We start from the raw sequence: 25,380 nt of genomic DNA on the forward strand, positions 1-25,380 counted from the left end.
AGGTAGTGGAGTGTTTTTCGAATGGTACATATCAGTTGGCTAACCTGGATGGGATTCTACATAAGTCAAGGGTAAATGGATTACGTCTTAAATTGTATCATGCTAGATTGATGATGGTGGAGCAAGATGAGCTATCTGCAGAACAAGTAATGTTTGTGAGGGATGAGGAGACCTGTGATGCGGCGAGTCTCATATCTCTTTTTGCTGTTGCTGATCATGAATGATCTAGCAGACTAGGGGATGGCCAAATTATGTTAGGATTTTTTTAGATTGCGCATATGTACATACCCATGCATGGTGCATCAAATAAAGAATTGCTCATTTTCCAGAGCCAGGTGGTTACGTGGGGACCATATGTGTACAGGTAGGACAGCGTGTACATAGTACATCGATTTTCATTATCACCAATACGAGTGTGTTTTTTCTATAATAATGAGGAGTTGGTGGCGCGTAAAACTTCTCAAGGAAGCCATCCCCGCAGGCCAACGATATGAGATAAGCAAGTGCGTCAGACGGCATCTAGTGGCGTCAGGAGGTCGAGGGGGTCAATACTTACGTGTGGGTAAGCGAGGACACAACCTGGGTATTTTCTTGTGATGATTATGCAAAAAGGTCATCATGAGGACTATATTTGGGGGCCACTTCAGGTGGTTGCGAGATGCATTATTGGAAAAAGTTGAGTGTCAAGTGTGCGGAGGGATGTAGAAGGGTGACAAAAATGCACTACGTGGCCAGTTTTTGGTATGGTTCGGGGTCCGTTTGAAGTCAATAAAAGGCCAAAGGTGCCCAAAGGGATAAAGTGAAGTGTGGACACTGAAAGACCTGAGAAAAAGACCAGCAAAACGTGGAGAGAAGAGGAGGAACAACTGCAACTCAGTTTTTGCTATTTTTGGAGCCTGTTTTGGCCATAAACTGCTCATCCGAGGTCGAATTTGAGCGCCTTGATATTGCAGGCTTGGGTTTTTAGCCTCTCCGGACACAATGGCGCTATCCATTTTGCCAAATCCCTCACTTTTGCCTGCTGTTTTGGCTGTGTAAGTTTCTCCTGTGAGCGAAGCCTCTGTTCAAATTTGTGATTGTATTTGGCATGTGTTCTCTGTCTCAGCTAGCTGGGTTGTGTAAGCCGAGTGGTGCCCAATAGTGTGTGTGTATTATCCCAAGAGTGTGTGTCGGGTGATTATAGAGGCGGTGTGTGTGTTTCCATTCCGCTCACAACGTGTGGACCGACTTAGAAGTGATTTAAAATTAGAATTTTGGTATGTGGCCATGCAACTTGAGTGTCAAGGATCAAGCCTACAAGTTTGGAGAATTTTGGAGTCTGTTTAGGTTTATTTCCACAAAAAAATGTTCGTCCAAAGTCAAAAATGGCAAAAAATGATCCAAAAAGATTTAAAAAATGGATCAAATGATGTTGAAATCTGCCATATCAACAACGGTGGCCGTGGGTGTCCAATTGAGAGAGTGACAATTCAAAGATCGTCACTTTCACCTCTTGGTATGGAAGAGAGTTCTGTGCAATCCCAACTCATTTGCGTCCTATTTTGGAGTGTGTGGAGGAGCGAATGAGGATTTCTTCTCTTCAATTTTTCACTTGAGAGAGTCTATGGAAGTTATAAGGTTTCCATGGATGTGTGAGGGAAATTGAGGAAAGAAGATGCAGCTTTTTGCAAGACTATGTGACTCTGTATCGGTGCCATTAAGGTTGAGGCTACACCAAAGAGTCCAACGAGTAGAGTTTGGTGAAGCTTTTGCAAGGGTTTGAGAGAAGCCTTTTGGTGGCTGGAGTTTTTTGTGTTTTTGCTTATATTTCTTGTAATTTTTTATAGCCATCAAGTGTGATTCCAAGCCTTGATCAACGTAACTCATTTACGTAGTGTGTGGGTAGACAAGGTCTTGTAGGTCGAGATATTTGGAGCTTTAATCGAGTATGAGGAGAGAAAATGAGTGGTCTTGAGTGAGGTAAGAAAAGTAGAAGAATTTCTTGTGTTATGTTAAGGTGGGAGTGTGTGTGAGTGTGCACACGGTGTCTTTTGCTCCATCAATGTTGTTCTATTGTGCCTGACAAAGGCTGCAACAAGTGTGCGCACTTGTCCTCTTCTTGGAAAACAAAACTCTACTTGAGGCTACTTTGGCATTTTTGACAGAGTTAGCTTTGAAGGGCAACGTTTAGAGAGGAGACGATAAGCGTTGAGGGTGTTGTAGCTTTTCAACTTTACAAAGGTTTGAGGTAAAAGAAACAAAGAAACCTTCAATGTGCAAAAGCACTCTACTTTAGCAATGCCAAGATCAAAAGAATTGCCTATGACAAGATACTTATGTATGTGTGACCATAGATATTATTATTAGAACACATGCACACGACCGGACATGCTCATATGGCTAGATACAGCTCACAAAGATCCCAGGTACCTCATGCATGGTCCCACATTGCACTAGTCATTTGTCTTATACGCTACACAAGGTCTTGTGTAACTATGGTCTTTTATAACCATGCTGACTTTGGCATAGTTGCATCAATGGTGTGTCCGACTACATAGTTTTGATAAACCAACAAGTAACTATATTTTTCATAACCATTGCCAAAGCCCAATTTTGAACTTCATATCAAATGCCGTGCTTTTTGAATGCAGGTCTACTAGTCCTTGGATTGTTGGGATCTCCAACCTTCCTTCTCAATGGAGTTCACCATTTTCTACTCTGGGTATCTTCTATTTGATGGGCACTAGGCTTGTAAGCTATTAGAGATCGTCAATGACATTGGTTTGTACGATTTCCAAGAGCTGTAATAAAGAAGTGTAATTAATTGACCCTAGTACATTTATTTACAAGAATTATATCATGACCTTAACATGCCTCCTCATTGTGTACTGATTTAGAAATTGGGAAGATAACAATATTTCATGTCGAGGTTAAGAGTATCATTCTTCGAAGCATTTAGTCGATTTATGTATATAGAGTAAGATCGATCGTGACTTTCTGTGTCAACGTTTGCCTTCGATAGCGAGAGAAAAAGAGAAATTATTAGAGGCAATCAAAGTCTAAAAATCTTAGAACCACAAGAGTAAAATGTAATATTAGTCATGGCAATGTGAAAATAAAGCACTACCAACCAACTCCTTGCTTGTGCTACTTATAATTCCCTCTTTAAATATTGAATCTTCTTATGCTATATCATGACAGCCATTGGTGCACAAGCACCCCCTTTCTCCTTTCCACAAACCTGGCAATTACAACGTGAAAAGTGTGTGTGTGTGTGTGTGTGTGTGTGTGTGTGTGTGTGTGAGTGAGTGAGTGAGAGAGAGAGAGAGAGAGAGAGAGAGAGAGAGAACGCTACCAGAGACATCAAAGACAAATCAAACCATTAGCAGAATAAATTCACTCTTTTTCATCCCTGTTAATTAAGGAATGAAGAAAATACAGTTAAAAGGCTGCTCCCTCCCACTGCAAATCAAACCCTCTATGCAAGCATAATCAGCAAAGAATAATGAGGGAAAAACAGCTTGTCATCGGCTCTTCTTCAATGCTCAAGTGCTCCTATTACAACCTCTTTCACAACGCCCATCGAGTCGAGAGACCAATCCGTGTCAGAAGAAGAGCTTAATTGAGAGGATTAAGAGATGTTAATTTTGAGACCTTCATAAAGGGCTCTGCCAAGAATCTCATTGGCAGCCTCACAGGGATGGAAGGCATCCCAGAAGACAAAGTCCTTGCGGTTCGGGCAAGCCTTTAAGATAGGTAGACAAAGCAGCTGCCCTTTGTACTTGCCGCGGCCACAGCATGCCATTGAGCCAGACTTGAATCCTGCGAGCAAAAACATATGATCTGTTAGCAAGTGAAGGAATGCATTGGGTAAAAGCATGATGTTTGCCTACCCCCCCCCCCCCCCCCCCCCCCCCCGAGTATTCATCTTCTGGATACAACATAATAGCCAATGTGTGTATCTAAGACTTCCATTATTCAATGTCTATCCATTCTCAAACTAGATTATCACTTCCTTGTTGCTAGAAGCAAATTTAATACCACCTCTACTCATTCAACAGCACATTAATTAGAGACTTATGTTTCAGTCTTAGATTAAGGATTAAGGGACATACCATATTTGGGAGGATTCTGGACGTATGCAAGCACATTGGTGTAGACATCTGCATAAACAATCTTAGAGCCTGGAAGCTCCTGTTCCAGCTGCTTCAGAATACCTTCTAAACCCTGGTTAAAGTCACTGGCTAAGCCATTAACGTACTCAGAGCACTCGCCATTCACACTTCGCTGTCTCACAAGCTGTGATGGAATACATCCGAGAGGACCAATGTTCGAGACAGCAATTAAGCGTGCTCCGAGGTTGTAAATTCTCTGCATGCAATCAAGTAGTTAAGAGAAGGGGAGAAAAAAGCGCAATTCACGCAGTGGGAGCTTTTCCAAACGCCACATACATATACTATTGACTGTGTTTGTATGCACACATATATGTAAATATGAATAGATATACACACACACACACACGAATGTTAATATGTAAACATCAATATAATACATATATTGCACATACATATACATATACATTTACGCATATGATATACACAGCATCCCCTTAAACTTTGTGTATACACACACACATATGGTACATACATACATACATGCATATGTACATTCATACATACATACATGCATATGTACATACATACATGTACGCAATACATTTAACATACAAAAAAATTTATTTAGTTATTTGTTAAATTAAATTCATATATGTATAATAACTAACCCCAAAACTGGCCACAACAATGCCATGGTTAAGTACCACGAGAAGATTTTGAAATTTTCATATATGAAAACAGAATCTTTTTCAGTGTTTTTCATACAATGCATAACATCGTGAGCTTGTGCTCTAGAGGCACCGCATACCTACCTATGTACAATTGGGGGAAGGGAACCAACCCGGGGGGGGGGGGGGGGGGGGGGGGGGGTAGGGAACCAACCGGGGGGGGGGGGGGGGGGGGGGGGGGGGGGGGGGGGGGGGGTAGGGAACCAACCGGGGGGGGGGGGGTGATCCCCTGCCCCAATAGTACCTAGGTAGAGGTAGGTCACAATGTGGGAATTATTGTGAGAATTTGTCCAAAACTTCTTGTGTGTATAAGATGAGGGCCTACCTTAATCTGCTCAGCAGTTTTGTTCAAGAGCACAAACTTCAATTGGTCAGTCGTGTAGACCTTGTTGATGGGAGCATAGCTAAGAAGATAATTGTTGACATAATCATTGCTGCCAAAAACAGTTGCAACCAGAGACTTGGCAATTAGATCCTTGGTAGCAGACTCTCCAATCTGTTGATTGAGCTGGCTCAAAGTATTTTCAAACCAATCAATCTGTGTATCGAAGTCGACTCTTCCAATCTGAAAGCAGGGAAAGAAAGCTAATGCTGAGCACAGCCATTTATCGCTCTCTCAACATTCACTTCAAGATTGACCACTTAAAGGATGAACTTAAGACAGGTAAGAGAATTGAATCCGCCATCAATTGCTACCAATAGTAGAAAGATGCATGTAGATGTCTAATCCTTCTTCATGACACGTAAAGAATCACATTAATCACTAATGATAGGTATAATGATGCATCTACTCCTAATGACAGCTGGAGAATCATATTAATCACAAATGACACCATGGATTGATTTCATTAATGTTGAATGCTACTCAAATATGCAGAGAGCAATGGACGCTTACAAAGTTAAAGCCGCTGCTTCGGAGAATTCCAGCTGCACCAGAAGCATAGTTTACACCTTGCAGTAGAGCACTGCCTCTGACTTTAGGATCCAGATATGGTGGGGGGTAAGGTAGGCTGATAAGCTCAGCTGCAAAGTCATTATGAGGAATGAAAATGTAATCGCAGAGCGATGAAGGGAAACTCTCTCTCTCTCTCTCTCTCTGAGCTCTCTGAGCTGCCCCCAAGAAGCAAAGACACGGCCCAGAATGCATTGAGAGAAAGCGAGCATGGAATCAGAGCATATAATCGATAGGAAAGAAGAAACGAAGATCGACTGCCAGAGAGAGAGAGAGAGAGAGAGAGAGAGATACATACATATAACGTCCAACACCGTCTTGCCATTGGTGAACCTGCCCGTCGGTCCTTTTGGGAAGTCGATGCCGAAGGGCAGGTTGTTCGCTTTCGCCACCGAAATGATGTAGTTGTTGTTGCCCACATCCACGAGTGAATCCCCAAATATGAAGAAAGCGGGAAATGGCTTCGCAGAAATAGCTTCTGCGCCCACAGAGGCGCAAGCGAGCACGCACACAAGCACCGCCCACACACCCATTTCGCTCGCTCCTTCTTCACCCTGCACTTCCTGTACTTGAAGGGTGTGGACGCAAAGCACCCACAACTCTCCCGAGTCGCCTGCTATCCCCTGTTCTCCAGCTCAGTCCTAATGCAGCGGATAACACACGACTTCTACGCACTCACGTGCTCTGACAATGCGCAGAGAATTGTGCGACGAGAGCAGGTGAGACTCGAGAGAAGGCAAGCTCTAGCTTTACTGGCCTCTCTTCTCCGGCGCACGGCTTCCCCTGCTCCCTGCAGGCTGCTGCAGCAGAGAAATTCAGGAGTGGAGCTCTATATGGGAGAGCAGAGAGCGCCCTCACCTACTCTCCTAGCTGTCCGGATTAAGTTGGCCTTTTAAGAGCAGCTGCGTGCTTGTGTGTGTGTGTGTATCAGTGTATGCATGCTGGCTCGAGCCTCGTGCACTCGTAGAGAGAGAGAGAGAGAGAGAGAGAGAGAGATTGAACTGCAGTGAAATGATTGTAGTGTAATTTAGTTGAGCTCACAAATTATCCAGAAAAGGCAAACAAAAAGCCTGAAGAAGCAAAGAAATGCGGTGTATTTTACACAGGAAACAAAAGCTAGAGAGAGAGGGACAGAGAGAGAGAGAGGAAGCTATGGGGCATTGAATGCTTAAAGCTACCCACGAAGGTCACTATCAATGGCGGAAGCCAGCTAAATTTCAGAAATTCACCAACCAGTGAGAGAGGTCACACCAACAAGACTTGGGCAAAAGCCCCTTCAAAAAAGCCTCCTTTTTAAAGGCTGTATACATCCTATAAATCCCCCCCATATATTCATGATGACAATGGCATGAAATGTATGCATGCCACTACAAAAACCGTCACATGTGGGATCATTTAACACCATGAAAGAATTACTCTCAATTTCATTCTCGCCTTTGCAATTTATTTAATTTCTTGTACCTTTCAACCAAATCTACCGATCCCATTAATTACAAATCTTTTTTTAATAAAAAAATAAAAACATTCTTCCCAACTTGCTTCCATTGCGGTGGCCAATCCATCATTTGGACTAGGGGAACAGCCCCTAAGGGCTACATGTCATACAGCTTGGATGACTCACCTTAAGAGTCGGATTGCCTCCACCTACGGGGGTTGGGTGTGTGTGTTGTAATTTCAAAGTTCTACTCTCTCAAAAAAAAAAAAAACTTGCTTCCATTGCATTGATGGCCTTTTTTTAGCGTAGATGCGTCTTTAGTTTGCTCATTATTGTTTACCCGGCCAACTTTCACAAGCTCAAGTTTGGCCCTCCCACTTGTCCAAAACTGACTGCCCTCATTGCTCACGAGGCCAGCCATACCATAACCTAAGAGTTGGGTCGCACCTGGGCCAGCGGGGGGAGTGGGAGTAGTTCCTTGCACAGAGTCGCACCCAAAGCTGCAAGCGACGCAGAAAGGACCAGCTCAGCAGGAGCCAGCGTGCGTGTTGTGCTGTGATTGGCTCACGAACTCCTACATTCAAGGATAAAGAAAATCCCCCTTAACCCTCGCTTAACCCCTTACTTTTTCGAAGTGGTAGTGGGATTACTGGCATCCTTCGGATCCTGTGCCAGCCTTTTCGGAATTCCTGTAAATAGAAAATGTGATCCCTCCACTCCCCCTGGGTGCGACCCGGCCCTAAACCGCCACTCTTGTTGTTAATTTTGTTTTTAACAAGCCAGCTTAGGGGATGGGTCGTGTGACATCATCTCTTAGCTTGCGCACATGCATCACCGCGGTGGTTACTCCCGACGAAAAAGCGTTGAGATCCCACCAAAGGCCCGCCAGCCCCTATAGCTACGCACCAAGAGACTCGCCGACATCAGCGAAACTTCACATGCTGTGCGTAAACGATAACCTCCGATGAGAACCGTTCGCGTGGAGGGAGTGGGCCTCATTGGCTGTAACACAGGAACAGTGTGACAGGAGCGGGTTGACTTTTGACTGAATGGCCAGCCACCGACGATAGTGCTGCAGCATGTGCGCAAGGTGCCGATAGGTAGTGAAGTTGGGGTCTCAACCGGCCAGCCACCACCGGAGACCATTGCATGTGGCAGGCTATCTGCCACGACCAAGCTTCCGCAACTCGTCCAATCATTGTAGCAAAGTTGAGAAAAGCCTCCTTTATTGCTAAACAAAATGCCTCATGTCTAACTCATGTGGTTGGCTTTATGTGCAAAAACCTATAATCTATGTCTTTTTGGACAGAAAGCATCTGAAACAATTGAGCTAGCCACAACCAAATTCATTTCAAAAAAAGTTTACGGTGCTGCGGGTATTAATACATGTAGAGGAGACTTGATAAAATTAAATTTTCTTCAACGTTGACTTTAAAAGCTTGTGATAGTATAGAATGGGAATTTGTGCTACAAATGCTGCAAGATGTCGAGCTAGGAATGAAGTTCGATAGTTTTGTGCATGTCCTTTTTGGTAATGCCAATGCTCAAGTTTTTGTAAATAATCTATGGCTGGTACACTCCCTCTCAAAAGATTTATAGGATAGAGATGTCAGCATCTCTTGCTTCTCGAAGGAGATGCCCCTCTACTTTTTAGAATGTTGGTTATAAAGAAATCTTGGCATGCTAAATTTTCAGATGATCGGGGATACCTGTGGAATATCTTGTCTCTTTCAAGCATAAATGTAGTGGATTTCAGATAAATTTAGTGCCAAAGTCATCTCTTGCTTCTCGAAGGAGATGCCCTTCTAATTTTTAGAATGTTGGTTATAAAGAAATCTTTGCATGCTAAATGTTCAGATGACTTGGGATACCTTTGGGATTTCTTCTCTCTTTCAAGCATATATGTAGTGGATTTTGGATAAATTTAGTGCCAAAGTCATCTCTTGCTTCTGGAAGGAGATGCCCCTCTAATTTTTTAGAATGTTGGCTATAAAGAAATCTTGGCATGCTAAATTTTCAAATGATCGGGGATACCTCTGGGATTTATTGTCTCTTTCAAGCATAGATGTAGTGGATTCCAAATAAATTTAGTGCCAAAGTCATCTCTTGCTTCTAGAAGGAGATGCCCCTCTATTTTTTAGAATGTTGGTTATAAAGAAATCTTGGCATGCTAAATTTTCAAATGACCAGGGATACCTTTGGAATTTCTTGTCTCTTTCAAGCATAGATGTAGTGGATTTCGGATAAATTTAGTGCTAGAGTCATACATTACAAAGTATGTAGTCATATTTGTCAATAGCTTTATTCATCCTAAGATGCCTTCTTTGGTGTACTAATTTGCTTGTTGGTGTTATAGAATTGATATTTTATTATTTATTGCAGCTGACAGGTGGAAAAGACTAGATCCAGCTTGGCCTATGCGAATAGATATGTATATCATGTCCATTTTATTATTCAAGTGCTCTTTTATAAGCTTTGGCCATTTATGACCGACAGGCCAGTTTGTACTCATTTTTTACCATTTAAGAAATCTATAAATTAAATACGTGCAAGAGGGAAATGGTCACTCTTGCTTAGGGGGAAATTGCACCTAGTGTCTGTGTATTATTCTCCCCTCTCCTCTCTTCTCTCTTGCCGTGCTGGCGTAGCACTCCACTCTAGGAGGTGCGCCTGCACGCGCTCTCTTGCCCTCTCCCACTCTTGGTCTCTCTCGTATTGCGTACGGCTCGGAGTATGTGCAATGATGTTTGTCAGGTATACAGTTTTGTCGATTTATGGCTTGCTATGTGCTATTTCGGTCGTATTTTGCAGGGCTCTCCGCGCTCCAATTTGTAGCAATGGTATCAGAGCCGTGGATACACTCTTGAACTCATAATAATCATAGATGTGGAGATGATCGATATTAGAGATGAGTCATGCTTACCTTAAACTTAATTCTTTACTGTTTGAAATTATATGTAGGTGATTATCTTCAATTTCTTAAGATTGTAAATGCACCTAGATTGTTTAGTAATTAAAATTTCTCGTCATTCAATACAAATCTTCTTCATGATTATAAATTATCACATGATTAGTATAATTAAGGATCTAATTATGACGAATTGGAGAATAATAATCAATAATAGAGACTCTTGAAATTGCTCTTGTATATTAAGAAGAGAAAGATTTACATATATGGTCGCAATTGCACTGATTAGCGAGATGTACAACACATAAAAGCATAAGCAGAAGAAGAAGACGAGAATCTGAACATCTTACAAAGCTATCCCAAGCGACCTCAAACACTCCCTATGTGTGTCGATGTGTGGTCGATCCCAACTCTGTGGGAGCCACCTCCAATTTTATTTATTTATTTTTAATATATATCTCTAGATATATAATTGCCCGTCGTCAGCATGGGGACGACACTGCCTTTTTCCCCCCTGCACAGATCTGCCATGTCTCCACCTGCTTAACGACCCACCACTAGAGGGGACCTGTCCTCGACTGCCTCCACTTTCGTGGGTTGCAAATGACGAACCACAGTCGCCCTCCTCACCATGCATGGTCCGCCCACTCACGGACACTGGCGTGGCATTGACTGCGACCGGCGGCAAGCGCCAATGTTAATCGGGCACACCCTATAACCTCTAACCCGACGCGCATGCATACCTGCAAACTGCACGTAGCTTGGCCACATATCTGCCAGCCAACAAAACACAAACACACACACACACGTGGGCTGACTTGATTGGCTACTAAGCCTCACCCGCAGGCCAACTCCCAAGTGGATGGCCCCCCCAACTCTCCTACCGCCATGCAATTCACCCACACTGACTTCGTATGACTTTGCTCCTCCGGATCAGACCCGTCATCAGACACCTTTGACCAACGTGTCCATTCATCAACATGCTTGCGTCTGGCTGTGTTGAATGGCTGCATGCATAGTACCACGCTCCTTTGAGTAAACTTTGCGACATAGTTTTTTTAAAACTACTCACGAGCACACCAGTTTTTATTTTTTATTATTATCCCACTCCATGGCCATCGTCAACTGGCAGCTATACATTCCCACTCTCACTCACATTGTAGCGCCTACCAACCCTTTGTTGTCCTTTGCATGGCTATCAACCCTGACCACTTGAAACACCCGCTCCACTTGCATGCAGTTGCTGGCAGTTATCTGCACTCTCCTCCCTCCATAGCTAACCTTGTGTCCTTGTTTTCCCCCACCGCAAAACTCCTGCAGACCCCACCCAATATCTTGTAGATGCTTTCCTTGCAGCTAGCGGGTCTACTTAGTCCACCAAGCCCCTCTTCCTCGACCATAATTTGGGCTTGCCTTCCAGTACCTCTTCCAGCACCATCAACCTCTTCACAATATAGCCACTTGCCATTGTCCTATGCCATGCAGAGATCGCCCTCCTCGTCACCTGACTCGACAGCTAGCACCGGAGGCCACTAGATTCATATCCTCGTTACCTGCTACATCAACTCTCTCTACAATATTTCATCGGGCCACCAACCTGAGTCAACCGACTCTCTCTCATCGAATTACATGCAGCCAGGACCAGAACATGGTTACCAACAACAATGATGGAAGCTCACCTTATGTTAGCATGAAATCGTCACCGTGGAAGGAGTTTCAAGATGGGGTTGTGAGGATGGCAGTACAACAGCGCCGCCGTTGGGGGCGAGCGGTGCCCAAAGTGGTGCAAGATAGCGGCACCACACTACGACTATGCAGACAGAGGCATTGGCACGAGGCATGGTACCTCACTACCTGCGAAGCAAGTGGCGGATCAGAACCAAGCCGACTTTAGTCTTCCCCTTTACCTCATTTTATTTTCTACCCAGAAATTGTACTCGATTCATACGGATTGTATCCGTTTAATCTCATCGGCCATTTTTGCATTTTTGAAGCCAAGTAATATAACATTTCATTTCTTATCTCTCTCTCTCTCTTCCCCGTCCCACTACAAATGCACGATGTTAGGCATATTCGGGCATTGACGACGACGATGATGATTTCAATCTTAGACTTTAGGCTTTTAGTAGTTTTTTACTTTACTTCATTTTATTTTTACAGCTAGACAATGGATTAAATACACAAGCATTGTATTAGTTTGCTACCATTATTTGTAGATCATTTTGGCCTTTTGAAGACGTTAAATCTAACATTTTATTTCATTCCATTTCGTTTCTCACGATGCTCAATCACAATGAATATCACACCAAATTGCGGGGTCCACTTTTGTATTCGAGGCTCCTCCACCTCGTCTAGCCTGATTGTAGGATGATTGCCGAATTTTTCCTTCTTATCAAGAACTAGTGCCGCCCAAGATTTGGAAGCGGTGATACTTGCAGACTTATCTGAACCAAACTGTAACATATGGAATCAAAACATGTCGCTTTATTGGAGTCAAATAAATTGCTTCAATGCTTTTATGTCTCTCAAAATTGCCTATAGCTCGCTTTGTCAATTGACATGAGGCCCAATAGTTTTAAATTGTGGGTTGACTTACTATGCACATAAAGTGTTGGCCAAGTAATCATAGCCTCCTTATGTGTACAGACCATGTGTGGGATACACTACTCATAACTGCTTCACTTACTTAAGAATATGTTCATTGACTAACAATCGAGGTATTTCGATAAGCACTCTAAAACCTATTGCTAACATTTCAGTGCTACTTCTTGCATAATCAAAACAATACCGCTCACAAAAGCAAAACCTCATTTTATCAACAGTATCGATCACTATTTTCTTTAAATTCAATGATTTTTGAAACTCGCTATGAACTAGATAAGCAAAACCTAGGGAGTTTGATGTGACGTGCCTGCATTTCCCTAGGATGTCCCACCTTTTCTCCTATTCTCCAAATTTACACCATGTCCCACAACATATCAAAGGACATTATTCGTTTGTCCAAGCTAATATAAATTCATTGTAAAATCATCCACAAATACACCCACATTCACTACTCTATTCACTCTAAGTCCTTACCGGGACATGATACTTCATAAGAAGCTACTAATTAGCATGCTATCATGTTTTCAAGACTTTTATAGATATGTATGTCCATTATTGTCACTCTTCCTGTTGTAATTTTCTCAACCGTTCTATAAGCTTGCAACACTAAGAATTGACAGCTAGGTATTCTCATTTAGGACCTTCATTATTCGCCTGTTTGTAGTTACACTTTCCCACTTTCAATCCTAGCTTTGCATCCGTTTTACCATTATCAACTTTGACAATATTAATGTGCCGTTTAATTATTTTTGGCGCCTTGTCTTTTAGTAATACTTTTGCAGATAACGTTCAACTACATTGCTACAGTCAGAGAACCTCAAGGTATGAATTATGACTACATCCCTCTAGATAAATTCTCCCTGATAAGTAATCTCCCTCCCTATATAACTATCAATTTGAATGCAATATTACCTCATTCCCCACCCAAGTCCTTATTCCACGTACTTTCTTATGTTGGCACTCCAAAAAAAAAATCACCTTTTCCAACATCTCCTTATTCGACAACAGAGCCCTTAACTTATTTCCATTGTGTTACAAGTTGTCAATGTACTTATATTTATTGAAACCTACACTGACATAACTGATCAGACAGCTACTTGCATGAGACCTGTTGATTTGGGATAACTGTTTCCATTTGATACATGGTTTCACACTACAATCTACTCCAATTTGATATCAAGCAGGAAATTTTTATGTCTTGTCTAGTCCATTTGTCACATGCACACAGATCCGCCGATTTAGGCAGTGTGTAAATGCTCATCTTGGGGTAGATTCGCCGATTTAGGCAACACTAGTTATTTGTGAAGATCCGCCGATTTAGGCAGCACACTGAAAACTTGTAAAATTCACAACGGTAAATGCAGATCCACCGATATAGGCAGCATTAGTGCAGATTCACCGATCTAGGCAGCACATCTTATTAGTGTAGATTCGCCGGTTAAGGCAACACCGATCACAAAATCATGCTGCAATGGCTAGCCACCATTGCAACTGGTATGATTTTGTTATCGGGGTATAGAAAAAGAAAGATATTTTGGATTTGGATTTGGAACTGGATTTGGAATTGGTATATGTTGATTTTCTGTTGCGACAGTATTTATGGAAGTGAACTTTGAGATTCATGAGAATTGATTATTGAATGATGAGTGTGACCAATGATATCCTGATTCATCAGGGTATGACATATACTGTTTATTCTAGTGGTATGGGACACTAGAATAGGTAGTATGTGGATGACGGCAGGCATAAGCAATATTGTCTAATTTTATGTATTTTTCTTTTACTATTTGATACAGATTTCTAATCATTGTTTTTGACAAGTATTGTTTGCAGATTTTACATTCGCAACTGAGGACAATTGCTTTCCAACGGAGAGGTATGTTATAGAATTGATATTTTATTATTTATTGCAGCTGACAGGTGGAAAAGACTAGACCCAGCTTGGCCTATGCGAATGGATATGTATATCATGTACATTTTATTATTCAAGTGCTCTTTTATGAGCTTTGGCCATTTATGACCGGCCGGCCAGTTTGTAATCATTTTTTACCATTCAAGAAATCTATAAATTAAATACGTGCAAGAGGGAAATCTTGCACGGGGGGAGATTGCACCTAGTGTCTGTGTATTCTTCTCCCCTCTCCTCTCTTCTCTCTCGCCGTGCTGGCGTAGCACTCCACTCTAGGAGGTGCACCTGCACGCGCTCTCTTGCCCTCTCTCGCTCTTGGTCTCTCTCGTATTGCGTACGGCTCGGAGTATGTGCAATGATGTTTTGTAGCAGTTGGAAGCCCATTTCTTACCAACTTAAGCAAGTATATGCATTGGCCAGGTCTTTCCTCTGGAGAATCGAGAGGATCAAAAAGTATAAAAGGTGGCAAAGGTGGCATTTCACATTTTCTCTCTACTTAAAGATTAATGAGATCTTGGTCTTTTGAATCAATACAACATTCAATCAAACTAGCTACTAAATGGACATTAAGAGCAACAAACTCCACATATTATTGTGCTAAAGTCATCAAGAGAAAAATACCTTCCTTCCAAGTGGAATTGTGTAGGAAGTGGAAAAATTTTACCTTAGAAGACATCAATGCATGTCCAATGCCACATTCATTTGTAAAGGTTGTCATCTGATCTACAAGTTTTGACTCTCTTGGTTTCAGACCAAAAAGATTGCTTTTAAGATTACTCAATAGGAGAAATATAGTTGACCTCTAAGTGGCTCCATTTGGTTCATTAATTTCATTGGTTTTTTGTATAGGGCTCAAAGAGTAAGGGCCCACAAGTGTCATGCAATAGGTATCTCACGCTTGGAGGGAGATTAAAAGTGATGGGGTTGGATGAATAAGGAGGAAATGATTCAAACTTCTAAAATCTTTGATGTTTGTGCTAATATTGTTATTTCTTCTTTCATAGGTCTTGCCTTGTATTTGAAAATGCCAAGGGGGCCGTGCTCATCTCTGAGAAAAGATGTCTTTCAATAGGCAATTCCAAGGAGAAGTTCATATAACTAGTTTAATGGGACATGGAGGTTAAAGTGGACATGTCATCCGCGCATTTAAAAAATTAAAACATGATGAGCTTTTAGTCAAAACATTAGACACTACTTCCTCATATAGCTAATAATGCACAAAGCTATACAGAAAACACTAAAACATGCCAACTTGTTATAGGAGATGGACTCTATCAGAGACGTAAAACACATAAGAAGGACATTATAAATCTATTCTTTCATGTAAAGCTAAGAAGGTTTCTTTGGACGTGTTGCATAGGGCTTTCCTTCCTTTACATTTAGTGGCCTTCACCTAAAGGGAAATCTCACTAGAGGAATGCAAAGGGTTGGATCTTCTCTATTGGCATAATTGAATGATTACCTACTTATGGACAATGTCGAAAGCCAAGAACACTAAACTATTTGCTGAAGACCTTATATGATCCTACCTTTTACTAGATTCCTTTTTATCACCTGCCTTATGTCAGCTTGAAGTCTAGTTCTAATCTCCAAAAAGATTGTAGATTATTCAAGGATAGAGAGATTCTTTCACAAATTTAAGTTTGTAAGCTCTATTGATACTTTTTCCTAGACTTTTAGGGTCCCCCTCGGGTCCATAGTTTTGGTCACTCTCACTTGTTGTATATTGCTTACCTGGGATTGCTTACAACAGTTATTCTTTGTGGTTCTCACCTTGAAAGAGAGGGAATTTGTGAAGTGCCCTTTTATAATATAGTTTAAACTTTGTCTCTCAAAAAAAAAAGAATCTTAGAGTGCCACTCCATGTCTTAGCTAAAGGTGCCACCTCCAAAGCAAGCTCTCTAAAAGTAGAAGAGCTAGAGATGGAGAGAGTGTGAGCTCTTTCAAGCACACATGCATATAACCAAGGGAGCACATAGTGAAGATGGAGGTTGACAAGGAGGTTGAAAGCTACCTCTTCTTCTTCATTACACATAAGGTCTAAAAAAACATAAATGGGAAATACAATACAAGAATAATTACATACAACAGTCAATGCAAAAGTGTTCCCATATATGTGGTAGTGATTTGTGTGAGCACACTTAAGATCCTTGGGCAATTTTTTCCTCACTAGGAGGTTTTTCCCCCCATGCATTGTATATATGCCAATCACTTTAGGGCTAATTAGGGCGGGTTAAAATGAGCCCACTGACAACTTTGGCTTTGTTTTCTTCCTTCACTTCCCTTGTTCACATAGAACGAAGGTAATAGCATATCTTTAAAACATGCTATCAACCAATGGGAGTAGTGAAGTGGTAAGGCTTATGGCTGACAATTTGTGTCGTTGTGCTCAGGCCTTGTTGTCCGCATTTTTGCTGGAAAGAAAGCAATCCTCTGATTCTTCTTGGGACTTGCCCAATTTTGGGTGGATTTGGAGAAGAACTTCAATTTTGTTGCCCAATTTGAAGATGCCAACGGGGATGCTCGCACTTGCCCCTCTCTCTACCGCCACCCCGTTTGAACCTAGTCTTATCTTTCTATTTGTGCACTCAACAGTATGCTCTTCGCTATGTGACTTGAGCTTCTTCATCTTCTCCAAGCTCTATGTGCATCCCTTCAACCCTAATTTCAACAAATGGTATTAGAGCAGGTCATGTTCTCTTGGCACTGTCATCAGCACCCCTTTGCTCACGTTCTCAGATTTTTGGGAGCTTTGGCGAGCGTCAACATGTCAACTAATACTTCAAAAAAGTAGATAGTACTTCAACTAATAATTCATATGGACTCATTTCAGTCTTTGTTTCCACTACAAGCAGTACTACGCATGAAATTTTTTCCTTTTGTGCAAAATTTATGTCGGTGTTATAAAATTGCAGAATAATCCTCTTTGGATTGTTCTATATAGCATGTGTTATCCCTACTTCATTTTTCCTCTATCGAGGTAGTTTTCACATCGTGCAGTCACTCGCCGTGCCTAACAACAACATAGATATTTTCAAGATGTTTACTGGGGACAAATTGGATGGGGATAATTACTTAATGTAGGTTACATAATGGGAATTATTATGTCAAAGGGAATCTAGAATGTTGTGTAGGGCATCGATGAACATCCGCCGTCTATGGATATAGACTCTATTGGGGATCTTGCATGTCATAATTACTTAATGTAGGTTTACATAATGGGAATTCTTATGTCAAAGGCCGGAATCTAGAATGTTGTGTAGGGTATTGATGTACATCCGCCTTCTATGGATATTGACTCTATTGGGGATGTTGCATGTCCTAGTAGACATGTTGTTGCTAGACTTTTTTTGCCTACAGCTGAGCAATCTCATGGTTGGGATGCTAGAGATGTGTAGGCTCATGTAATGTGTAGCAAGGTTACAACACTACATAAAGCTCACCTTGCATGGCCACCTTGGTGGAAGTGCTCTAGAGGACATTCTCTTCCAGTTGGACCATACTTGGTATGGGCACCCGAGCACTCTTGGGCCGCCCACACTGACACATCGGCCGGTCAAGGTGGGGCTCGAACCACCAAGGCCAGAGAGGTAGCATTCATCATACAGAGTGTGGCCATCCTATGGACACCCCATTCAGAGCATTCACGAGCTAACAAACATCAGTTCTTGGGTGGCCTAGAGTGATTGCGAGCTAGTGGTTGTCTAGTGGCCAATCAAGTGGCTAGTGGCCAGACTCACCAAGGGCTTCCCTAGGCCACTAGCATTGGATATTTTTAGTTGCCCATGAATTGCCTTGGCTAGATATTTTTCAGTAGCAGTAGATATGTGGTGGTCGTGCAATGGCCTCGATTTGTGGATATATGCAGCATGATGTGGATAACAGAGATAGTTTTGCCATACGCTTGCCTTGGAGTGAGAGTCCACTATGTGTCACATTTGGAGCACTTTCTTGCACTCTTAAGAACTACCCTTTGGGCACTTCACCTTGGTTATTTACAAGTTGGGCGTGTGACCCTTGAAGTTGTGTTAGCTAGTTACATTGTGATTTTAGTTGTGTCATGTACTCTCCATTGCACCTCAGTCTCTACATCCCCATTGTACCTTGTTGTTGTAGTCGTGGACTGGGCAGAGTTGGCCATAGCTAGACTAGACTTGTATGGTCATTTGGTTATGTATAGGGTGTTGCCTTGGAGGGGTTGTGGTTGCCTTGGCGACTATTTCAATTCTTGTTCTCTGCCTGTTTTCATATTCTCTCTTGGTTTGAGCGAGCTTGAGAGTCGGCATGCATACTGAATCTAGAGCATCCCACCATTAGAGAGAACCGTGCACCATTTTCCCTCTACAACTGCTCTCATTTTTGGCACGCCCGAAGGGACCACTCGATCAAGGGGACCGCTCGATCGGGTCTTGCAAGCTAGCCCTAGGAAGTCAAATTGAGGCAAGCCAATAGTGTGGACACATTCTAGGGTGCCATATGTTGGAATTAGGGTTGTAGGAAAACACACACAGCTTGGAGAAGACGAAAGAAGCTCAAGGCACACAATAGAGAGTGTATTACTTAGTGTGCTATGGAAAGATAGATAGACCTAGAATGAATGGGCATATATACAATGCACGGGGGGAAAAACCTCCTAGTGAGGGAAAAAATGCCATGGTGGTCCTAAATGTGTTCACACACATCACTACCACATGTATATGGTAACAAATCCCCCCTAGAGTGATGCGGTGAACGAGAGCTGGCACATGAGTAAAGGGAAATGCCATGCCTTGAGGACATGATCAGTCCACAAAGGGGAGTAAGCCCAAAGCTTTGCAAAAAGCTTCAAACTTCTCAAGAGACAATGCCTTTGTGAAAAGTTATGCAAGGTTGTTCTGTGTTGGCACATAAACCAAGCTGATCTCTCTTGCTGAGAGCCTCTCACTGACAAAGTGGTAATGCACCTCAATGTGCTTTGTGCGAGCATGAAAAATTGGGTTCCTTGCAATTGCCAATGCGCTCTGACTGTCAGTGTAGATAGTGTTGGCAGTGTTCTGTCCAACACCCAAATGAGCCATAAGGTGTCTGAGCCATACACACTCAACCGTAGCTGTGAAGACTTCCCTGTACTCAGCCTCACAACTCGAAGTGGCCACAATAGGCTTCTTCTTGCTCAACCATGATATACATGAACTACCAAGAATGAAAAAAAAACCACTTGTGGACACTCACATGTCAAAACAACCAGCCCAATCTGAGTCCGAAAAAGTATGTAAGTTTGGCGGCAATGATCCCCCCTTGGGATAAAACAAGCCAAGGTGTAGAGTGCCACTCAAGTAGCAAAAAATACTCTTGACAGTCTGCCAATGCTTAGACCCTGGGCTATGCATAAATCTGATGACATGTGAGACTGCAAACTGAATATATGGCCTTGTGTTGCATACATAAATTAGGCTTGTGACCTTCGCCTGCTAGCCATGAAGCGTGACGTGACTCTGAGAGATTTGTTCGAGGGACGACCTCGATGCAATAGTCATCTAAAGCCTACAAAAAAAAAAAAAAAAATTACTTCTTTGATATCATGAAGGGTCTAATTAAATGGACATCCTACAAACTATTGTAGAATAAATTTGAAAACTTACACCAACAATTTCCTTCCTCCAATGAGGGTACCTCACATGCCACCAACTCAACCAGCACTCCATTGGGCCTAGATTCCCATCTGCCACCTTTCCTGTTGCCCACCAAGCTCGAATGAACCGATATTGGGCCTCTGCATCTTCACTGCTATGCGTGCACCGCCACAGTCAACATAGTCGTTTGTGCTCGTCTTTAAATGCATTGAGAACATATTTTGTGGTGTGGATCCCTAGACTTTGTTCCCAATGGAAAAGGAATGATCTCTCCCTACCTTTCATCACCATATCCGGACCTCCCTTGAAAATTGTGCGCACCGCATTCCAGTTTGCTTGGGCTTCATCTGCCATAAAGCCAACAAAATCTGGTGGGGGCACCCCATTGCGCTCTAGCACGATGATCATTTGTTGCCAAAATATCATCTGTGTTGTAGTGTCCTCTTCTTTCATCTCACATATGGCAATTGTCATTAATTCTTGGACATTGAACATCAACACAAAGCCACATTAACATTTAAGTATGTGTCAATATGTGTTTAGTATTCTAGAATTTGTTCTAGAATAGGTTGTAGGATGTATTGAACACAAAATTAAAAGAATTAAATTAAAACTTGCCTTGGATCGTAAACATGGGCTGCCATGGTTGTCCATCCTTCTACCCGTCTAACGTGATCAAAGCAAACCCACGCTCTTTTTAGATCTCCATTTCCATTTCTTCGCATTCTATTGACAAGATCTATGCCTGAGCCAGGACCTGTTGTCGACATCTTGAATACAAAACATCTATCCTCCTCTCTATTAGATGACCGGGAAAAAGCATTCCGTGGATAAACACAAATGTCAAGCGTCTCTTTAAGTCAATTATCAATGACTCCTCTCCACGAGCACTCGACTCCCCACGAAATTTATGCACCCAGTTCTTAATTCTGTGTAGAACATCATGAAAGTTTAGAAATATATAAGACTCTAAGTTTATAAAGTATATTAAAATGCATTTCCCATACCTTTGGCTTTTAACAAGAGGAAATATTTCTTGAAGTAGAACTGACAACTCTACTTGTCCAAGCGAAGTGCATTCACCTGAAGAAGGTTGAAGGACAGATTGGGAAATAAGCTTAACCACCTCCATTTGGATTTTTCTCGGCCCAGCTTGGATGCCAAGCGAATCAACGGCCTCAGCCACCAAAGACTTCACCCTTGCAATGGTACTTTTGGATGAACCTAGTTTGACTGCTCAATTTTTCCCACTGCAAATCATTATGCCTCCAAGGAGTACGGATCAATATAGTGCATGGGTAGATTTGTTCTTAATTATGAAATATAGGACCTCTAGCAGCACTAAATCGTATTGTGGAGATACTTTGCATGGAGACACTAGTCGTGTAAAAGCACACTACACTTGGAGAAATCAAAAGGTGAGCATGGTTGCTCTCGAGTACCAAAAAGCATATTCTTTGCACATGGTGGTCTTCCTTCCAAATTTGAGGGGATACGAGAAATTTTGCAACTTCCTTTTGCAATCAAATGAGATTGAAGTGAAGTTACAAGAGGCCAAGAAGGCAATAGAAGATGCCAAAGCAAGAGAGAATGCAAACATTGCAAGTGGATTAGCATCATCTTCAAGGCGGACCGCCATACAAGTGGAATCAAACACTCCTATCTCAGTGTCGGAGTCATCAAATGTTGGTGAGTCTTTACACAACTCTACACTCCATGGAGAACGTTGATTATCTGTAATACTCGCTCCACCTCAAGTGAATCAAAATCTAATTGGTAAGAGGAAGCGTCAACTTTACACTTGATGCTAGCTATGGACCAAAGCTAAAACAAGAGGTTCAAATTACGGAAGTTTGCTTCTTCGATCAATGCAACATCGCATTCAATGTGGCTCCCAACACCGCATATCATGGTCATAGAAGCCTTGGTGCACCATGGCTCGAGAATAGCGTTTGTCGGTTGGCATTATGTAGTATACTTGGCAGTCGCAAGTTTTTCGAATAGCAGGCACATGTTGACAATAGAAGCACTTCAAGGTTCCATACTTTTGCAAGTCACCATTTAGCATTGGTCTCTCAATTAGTTTACCTGTTATTCCATGCCTACAATTGTGATTTTGACACTCTTCCCTTGTACATGAAAAAAAAGAATAATGAATACCTGTCTAAGACGAACGGTTGGGTTTTCCTGTAGATAACACTTGCGAGCACTCTGCAAACACACATTCGAAATCACCTCCGCAATAGCTTTTCCTTATAGTTGCTGGAAATTTGATGTTTGTGGTTGTTGGTTTTGTCCACACATGTCCATCCACTGATTGCTCCATTCCATCCATAGCTGACCTCTCGATATCAGGCTGAGGTGGAAATTCAAACACCATGTTTCCATTGTAGCTTGATGGAATTTCTTCCACCCACTCCCATTTCGATGTTGCAATCAAGGTCTTCACCTTCGGAGATCTCATATTGCGGTTTAACGCTAGCTCCACTATGCTAAAGGAACACCCATCGGTGCCCGGTCCTTCTTACATCCCTCTTGTAGTGGGGAGTCTAGGTCGACCACCACATTTTTGGGTGTTTTGTTGGTGGGGTCAAAGTGAAAGTCTTCTTTCTCTTCATCAGAAGAAAACAATAGTATTTCGGCAGATTGTAGTGTTGTAGTAGCTTTCACAGGGGAATCCAAGAATGCAACATACTCTGTGGAAACTTTAGCATCCAAAACATAAAGAGGAGAGCTATTACCTTTTCCTGCATTCTGCAAAGGAAATGTTGACGGTTCACCTTCAACAGATTTTGCTAGGGAAAACACATTATAACCAGCTGGTGCATTTATGTCAGCTCCAGATAGAACCAACAAAGATCCTTCCGATGATAGGTGGTGTGGTTTGCCAACCCCCACACCACCCACGTGAACGATGAAATGAGAGCTTTCCATATATATATATATATATATATATATATATATATATATAGAGAGAGAGAGAGAGAGAGAGAGAGAGAGAGAGAGAGAGAGAGAGAGAGAGAGAGAGAGAGAGAGAGAGAGAGAGAGAGAGATGGAGGTGGGAGGAATGTGTTGGCAAAGTGAGGGATAGGAGGAGAGGATGAGAAGGGGAGATAGAGGAAAGAGCAAGAGATAGTAGTGAAGGTGTCCTGAGCACGGGATGTAAGTACAGCTGAGAGAGAGGTATGTGGATGTAGTGAAGGGAGGGACAGCTGGAGGGAAAGATGATAGAGAAATGTGCTAGAGTAGATAGAGGATGTTATAGATAGTCAAGAGAGAGAGAGAGGTTGGAGGAGAGAATTGAGGTAGAGTGGATAGTGAGTGATTCTAAGTAGAGAGGTAGAGGAGTAGAGATGGTGAGTGAAGGTAAGTAGAGAGGTGGAGGAGGAAAGATGGAAAAAAATGGTAAGTTGTATTGAGCCATATCTTTATATAACTCCTTGATAGAAGTGAAATGTTGAGAGTAGGGAGGGTGGAGTTTGAAATGGTCACAAGCAAAAAAAAACAAGAGGAGTCTGTTCATACCACATTAAAACTCGGTCCTCTCTCTCTCTCTCTCTCTCTCTCTCTCTCTCTCTCTCTCTCTCTCTCTCTCTCTCACACACACACACACACACACACACACACAAACACAAACACGCACACTTTTTTCTTTCTTGTTAATCTCTCTCTCCCTCACACACACACATGCACATAGTGAAGGTACGGTATCTTGTTCATGCAACCTTCCCTCATCTTTGGGCTCTTGTTGGGTTGTAGCTTCCATTAAACATGTCAAAACTCTAGAAGGATTGCACTCTCATTGATGCTGCACGTTGATGTTGCTCCAAGGCTGTGGTGGTACTATTGCAACACATGGAGCTTTCAGTGTCGAGCTGCAATGGGTAAGAACCTACGTCCCCTAAAAGATGGTCAAAGATGGTAAAACTTGTAGGTTTTCATAAGAAGGCCGAATGTCTATCAATACAAGATGATAAAACTTGTAGGTTTTCATAAGAAGGCCGAATGTCTATCAATACAAGATGATAAAACTAGAATTTTAGTTGATTATGTAGGCTTTGAAGATGAATTGCTTTATTAATTTTAGACATGATTTCCTTTTTGTGAGGTAATTTAACTGCAGGCTAAGATCTCAAAAACCGATCTCAATTGTCAAAAGGGAGTAAAGAGTAGAAAATCTTGAACTTCTGGACTTTTAAAAGTAAAAAATAATGAATTTTTTTGGCCATCGTTAAGTCGAGCTATAAGTGGAGCTTACGTAGGATTACGTAGGCTTTGAAGATGAATTGCTTCATTAATTTTAGACATTATCGCAAAAACCGAACTCAATTGTCCACAGGGAAAAGAGTAGAAAAACTTGAACTTTTGGCATTTTAAAAGTCAAAAAAATGAAATTTTTTGGCCTTTTTAAAGTTTTGCTAAAAGTGGAGCTTACGTAGGATTACGTAAGCTTTGAAGATCAATTGCTCCTGGAATTTTAGACATGATCGCAAAAACCGATGTCAATTGTGGACATGATCTTTTGGCATTTTAAAAGTCAAAAATATGATTTTTTTTGCCTTTTTTAATTCGAGCTAAAAGTGGAGCTTACGTAGGATTACGTAGGCTTTGAAGATGAATTGCTTCATTAATTTTAGACATGATCGCCAGAAACAATCTCAATTGTCAACATGGAATAAAGATGATGTAATCTTGAACTTTGGGGATTTTTGCCTGGTTAAAGTGAAATTTTTGGCCAATTTTTAAGTAAAAAAAAGGGAGCAATAGCGATATCGCTATTGCTCCCTTTTTTTGCCTGTTTTAAGTAAAAAATAGAGCCTGTGTTTTTTAAAAAAGCCAACAATTCCTGCAGCTGCTCACGCTCTCTCTCTCTCTCTCTCTCTCTCTCTCTCTCTCTCTCTCTCTCTCTCTCTCTCTCTCTCTCTCTCTCTCTCTCTCTCTCTCTCTCTCTCTCTCTCTCTCTCTCTCTCTCTCTCTCTCTCTCTCTCTCTCTCTCTCTCTCTCTCGCCAAGCGGTCCTCTCTCGAACCGGCAAGGCATGGCGATTGCTGTCCAGAAACGGCCTTAGCCGACTGCTGTCTAGAAACGACCTTAGCCGACAAGGGGGAGAAGAGGTAGACGGCAGCAGGTAGCAGGCAG

General features: G+C 42.0%; 1 protein-coding gene and 1 pseudogene across 1 annotated transcript; both read right to left on the reverse strand.

The window, feature by feature from the left end:
• Window positions 1-3,338: 3,338 nt before the first annotated feature.
• LOC147421797 (GDSL esterase/lipase At1g71250-like) lies at window positions 3,339-6,691 on the reverse strand. Its single transcript, XM_086503237.1, has 5 exons — window positions 6,073-6,691; window positions 5,718-5,845; window positions 5,148-5,387; window positions 4,095-4,350; window positions 3,339-3,801 (listed from the first exon to the last, which is right to left on the reverse strand). Exons 1-5 carry the CDS (start codon window positions 6,305-6,307, stop codon window positions 3,611-3,613), a joined length of 1,050 nt encoding a protein of 349 aa, XP_086359363.1. The 5' UTR covers window positions 6,308-6,691; the 3' UTR covers window positions 3,339-3,610.
• Window positions 6,692-22,406: 15,715 nt separating this feature from the next.
• Window positions 22,407-23,176, reverse strand: LOC147421798 (uncharacterized; annotated as a pseudogene).
• Between the last annotated feature and the right edge of the window lie 2,204 nt (window positions 23,177-25,380).

Source organism: Adiantum capillus-veneris, chromosome 27, assembly GCF_014529385.1.
Source record: "Adiantum capillus-veneris isolate H3 chromosome 27, ASM1452938v2, whole genome shotgun sequence".
Classification (NCBI taxonomy): domain Eukaryota; kingdom Viridiplantae; phylum Streptophyta; class Polypodiopsida; order Polypodiales; family Pteridaceae; genus Adiantum; species Adiantum capillus-veneris.

Bases quoted from the DNA above. Each gene is read 5' to 3' on its own strand.
- LOC147421797 (XM_086503237.1), bottom strand. From the start codon at position 6,307: ATGGGTGTGTGGGCGGTGCTTGTGTGCGTGCTCGCTTGCGCCTCTGTG. The intron at 5,388-5,717 runs GTAAGCGTCCAT...CCCTGCTTTCAG, and splicing joins GAAGCAGCGGCTTTAACTTT to ATTGGAAGAGTCGACTTCGA. The intron at 4,351-5,147 runs GTAGGCCCTCAT...GATTGCATGCAG, and splicing joins AAACTGCTGAGCAGATTAAG to AGAATTTACAACCTCGGAGC.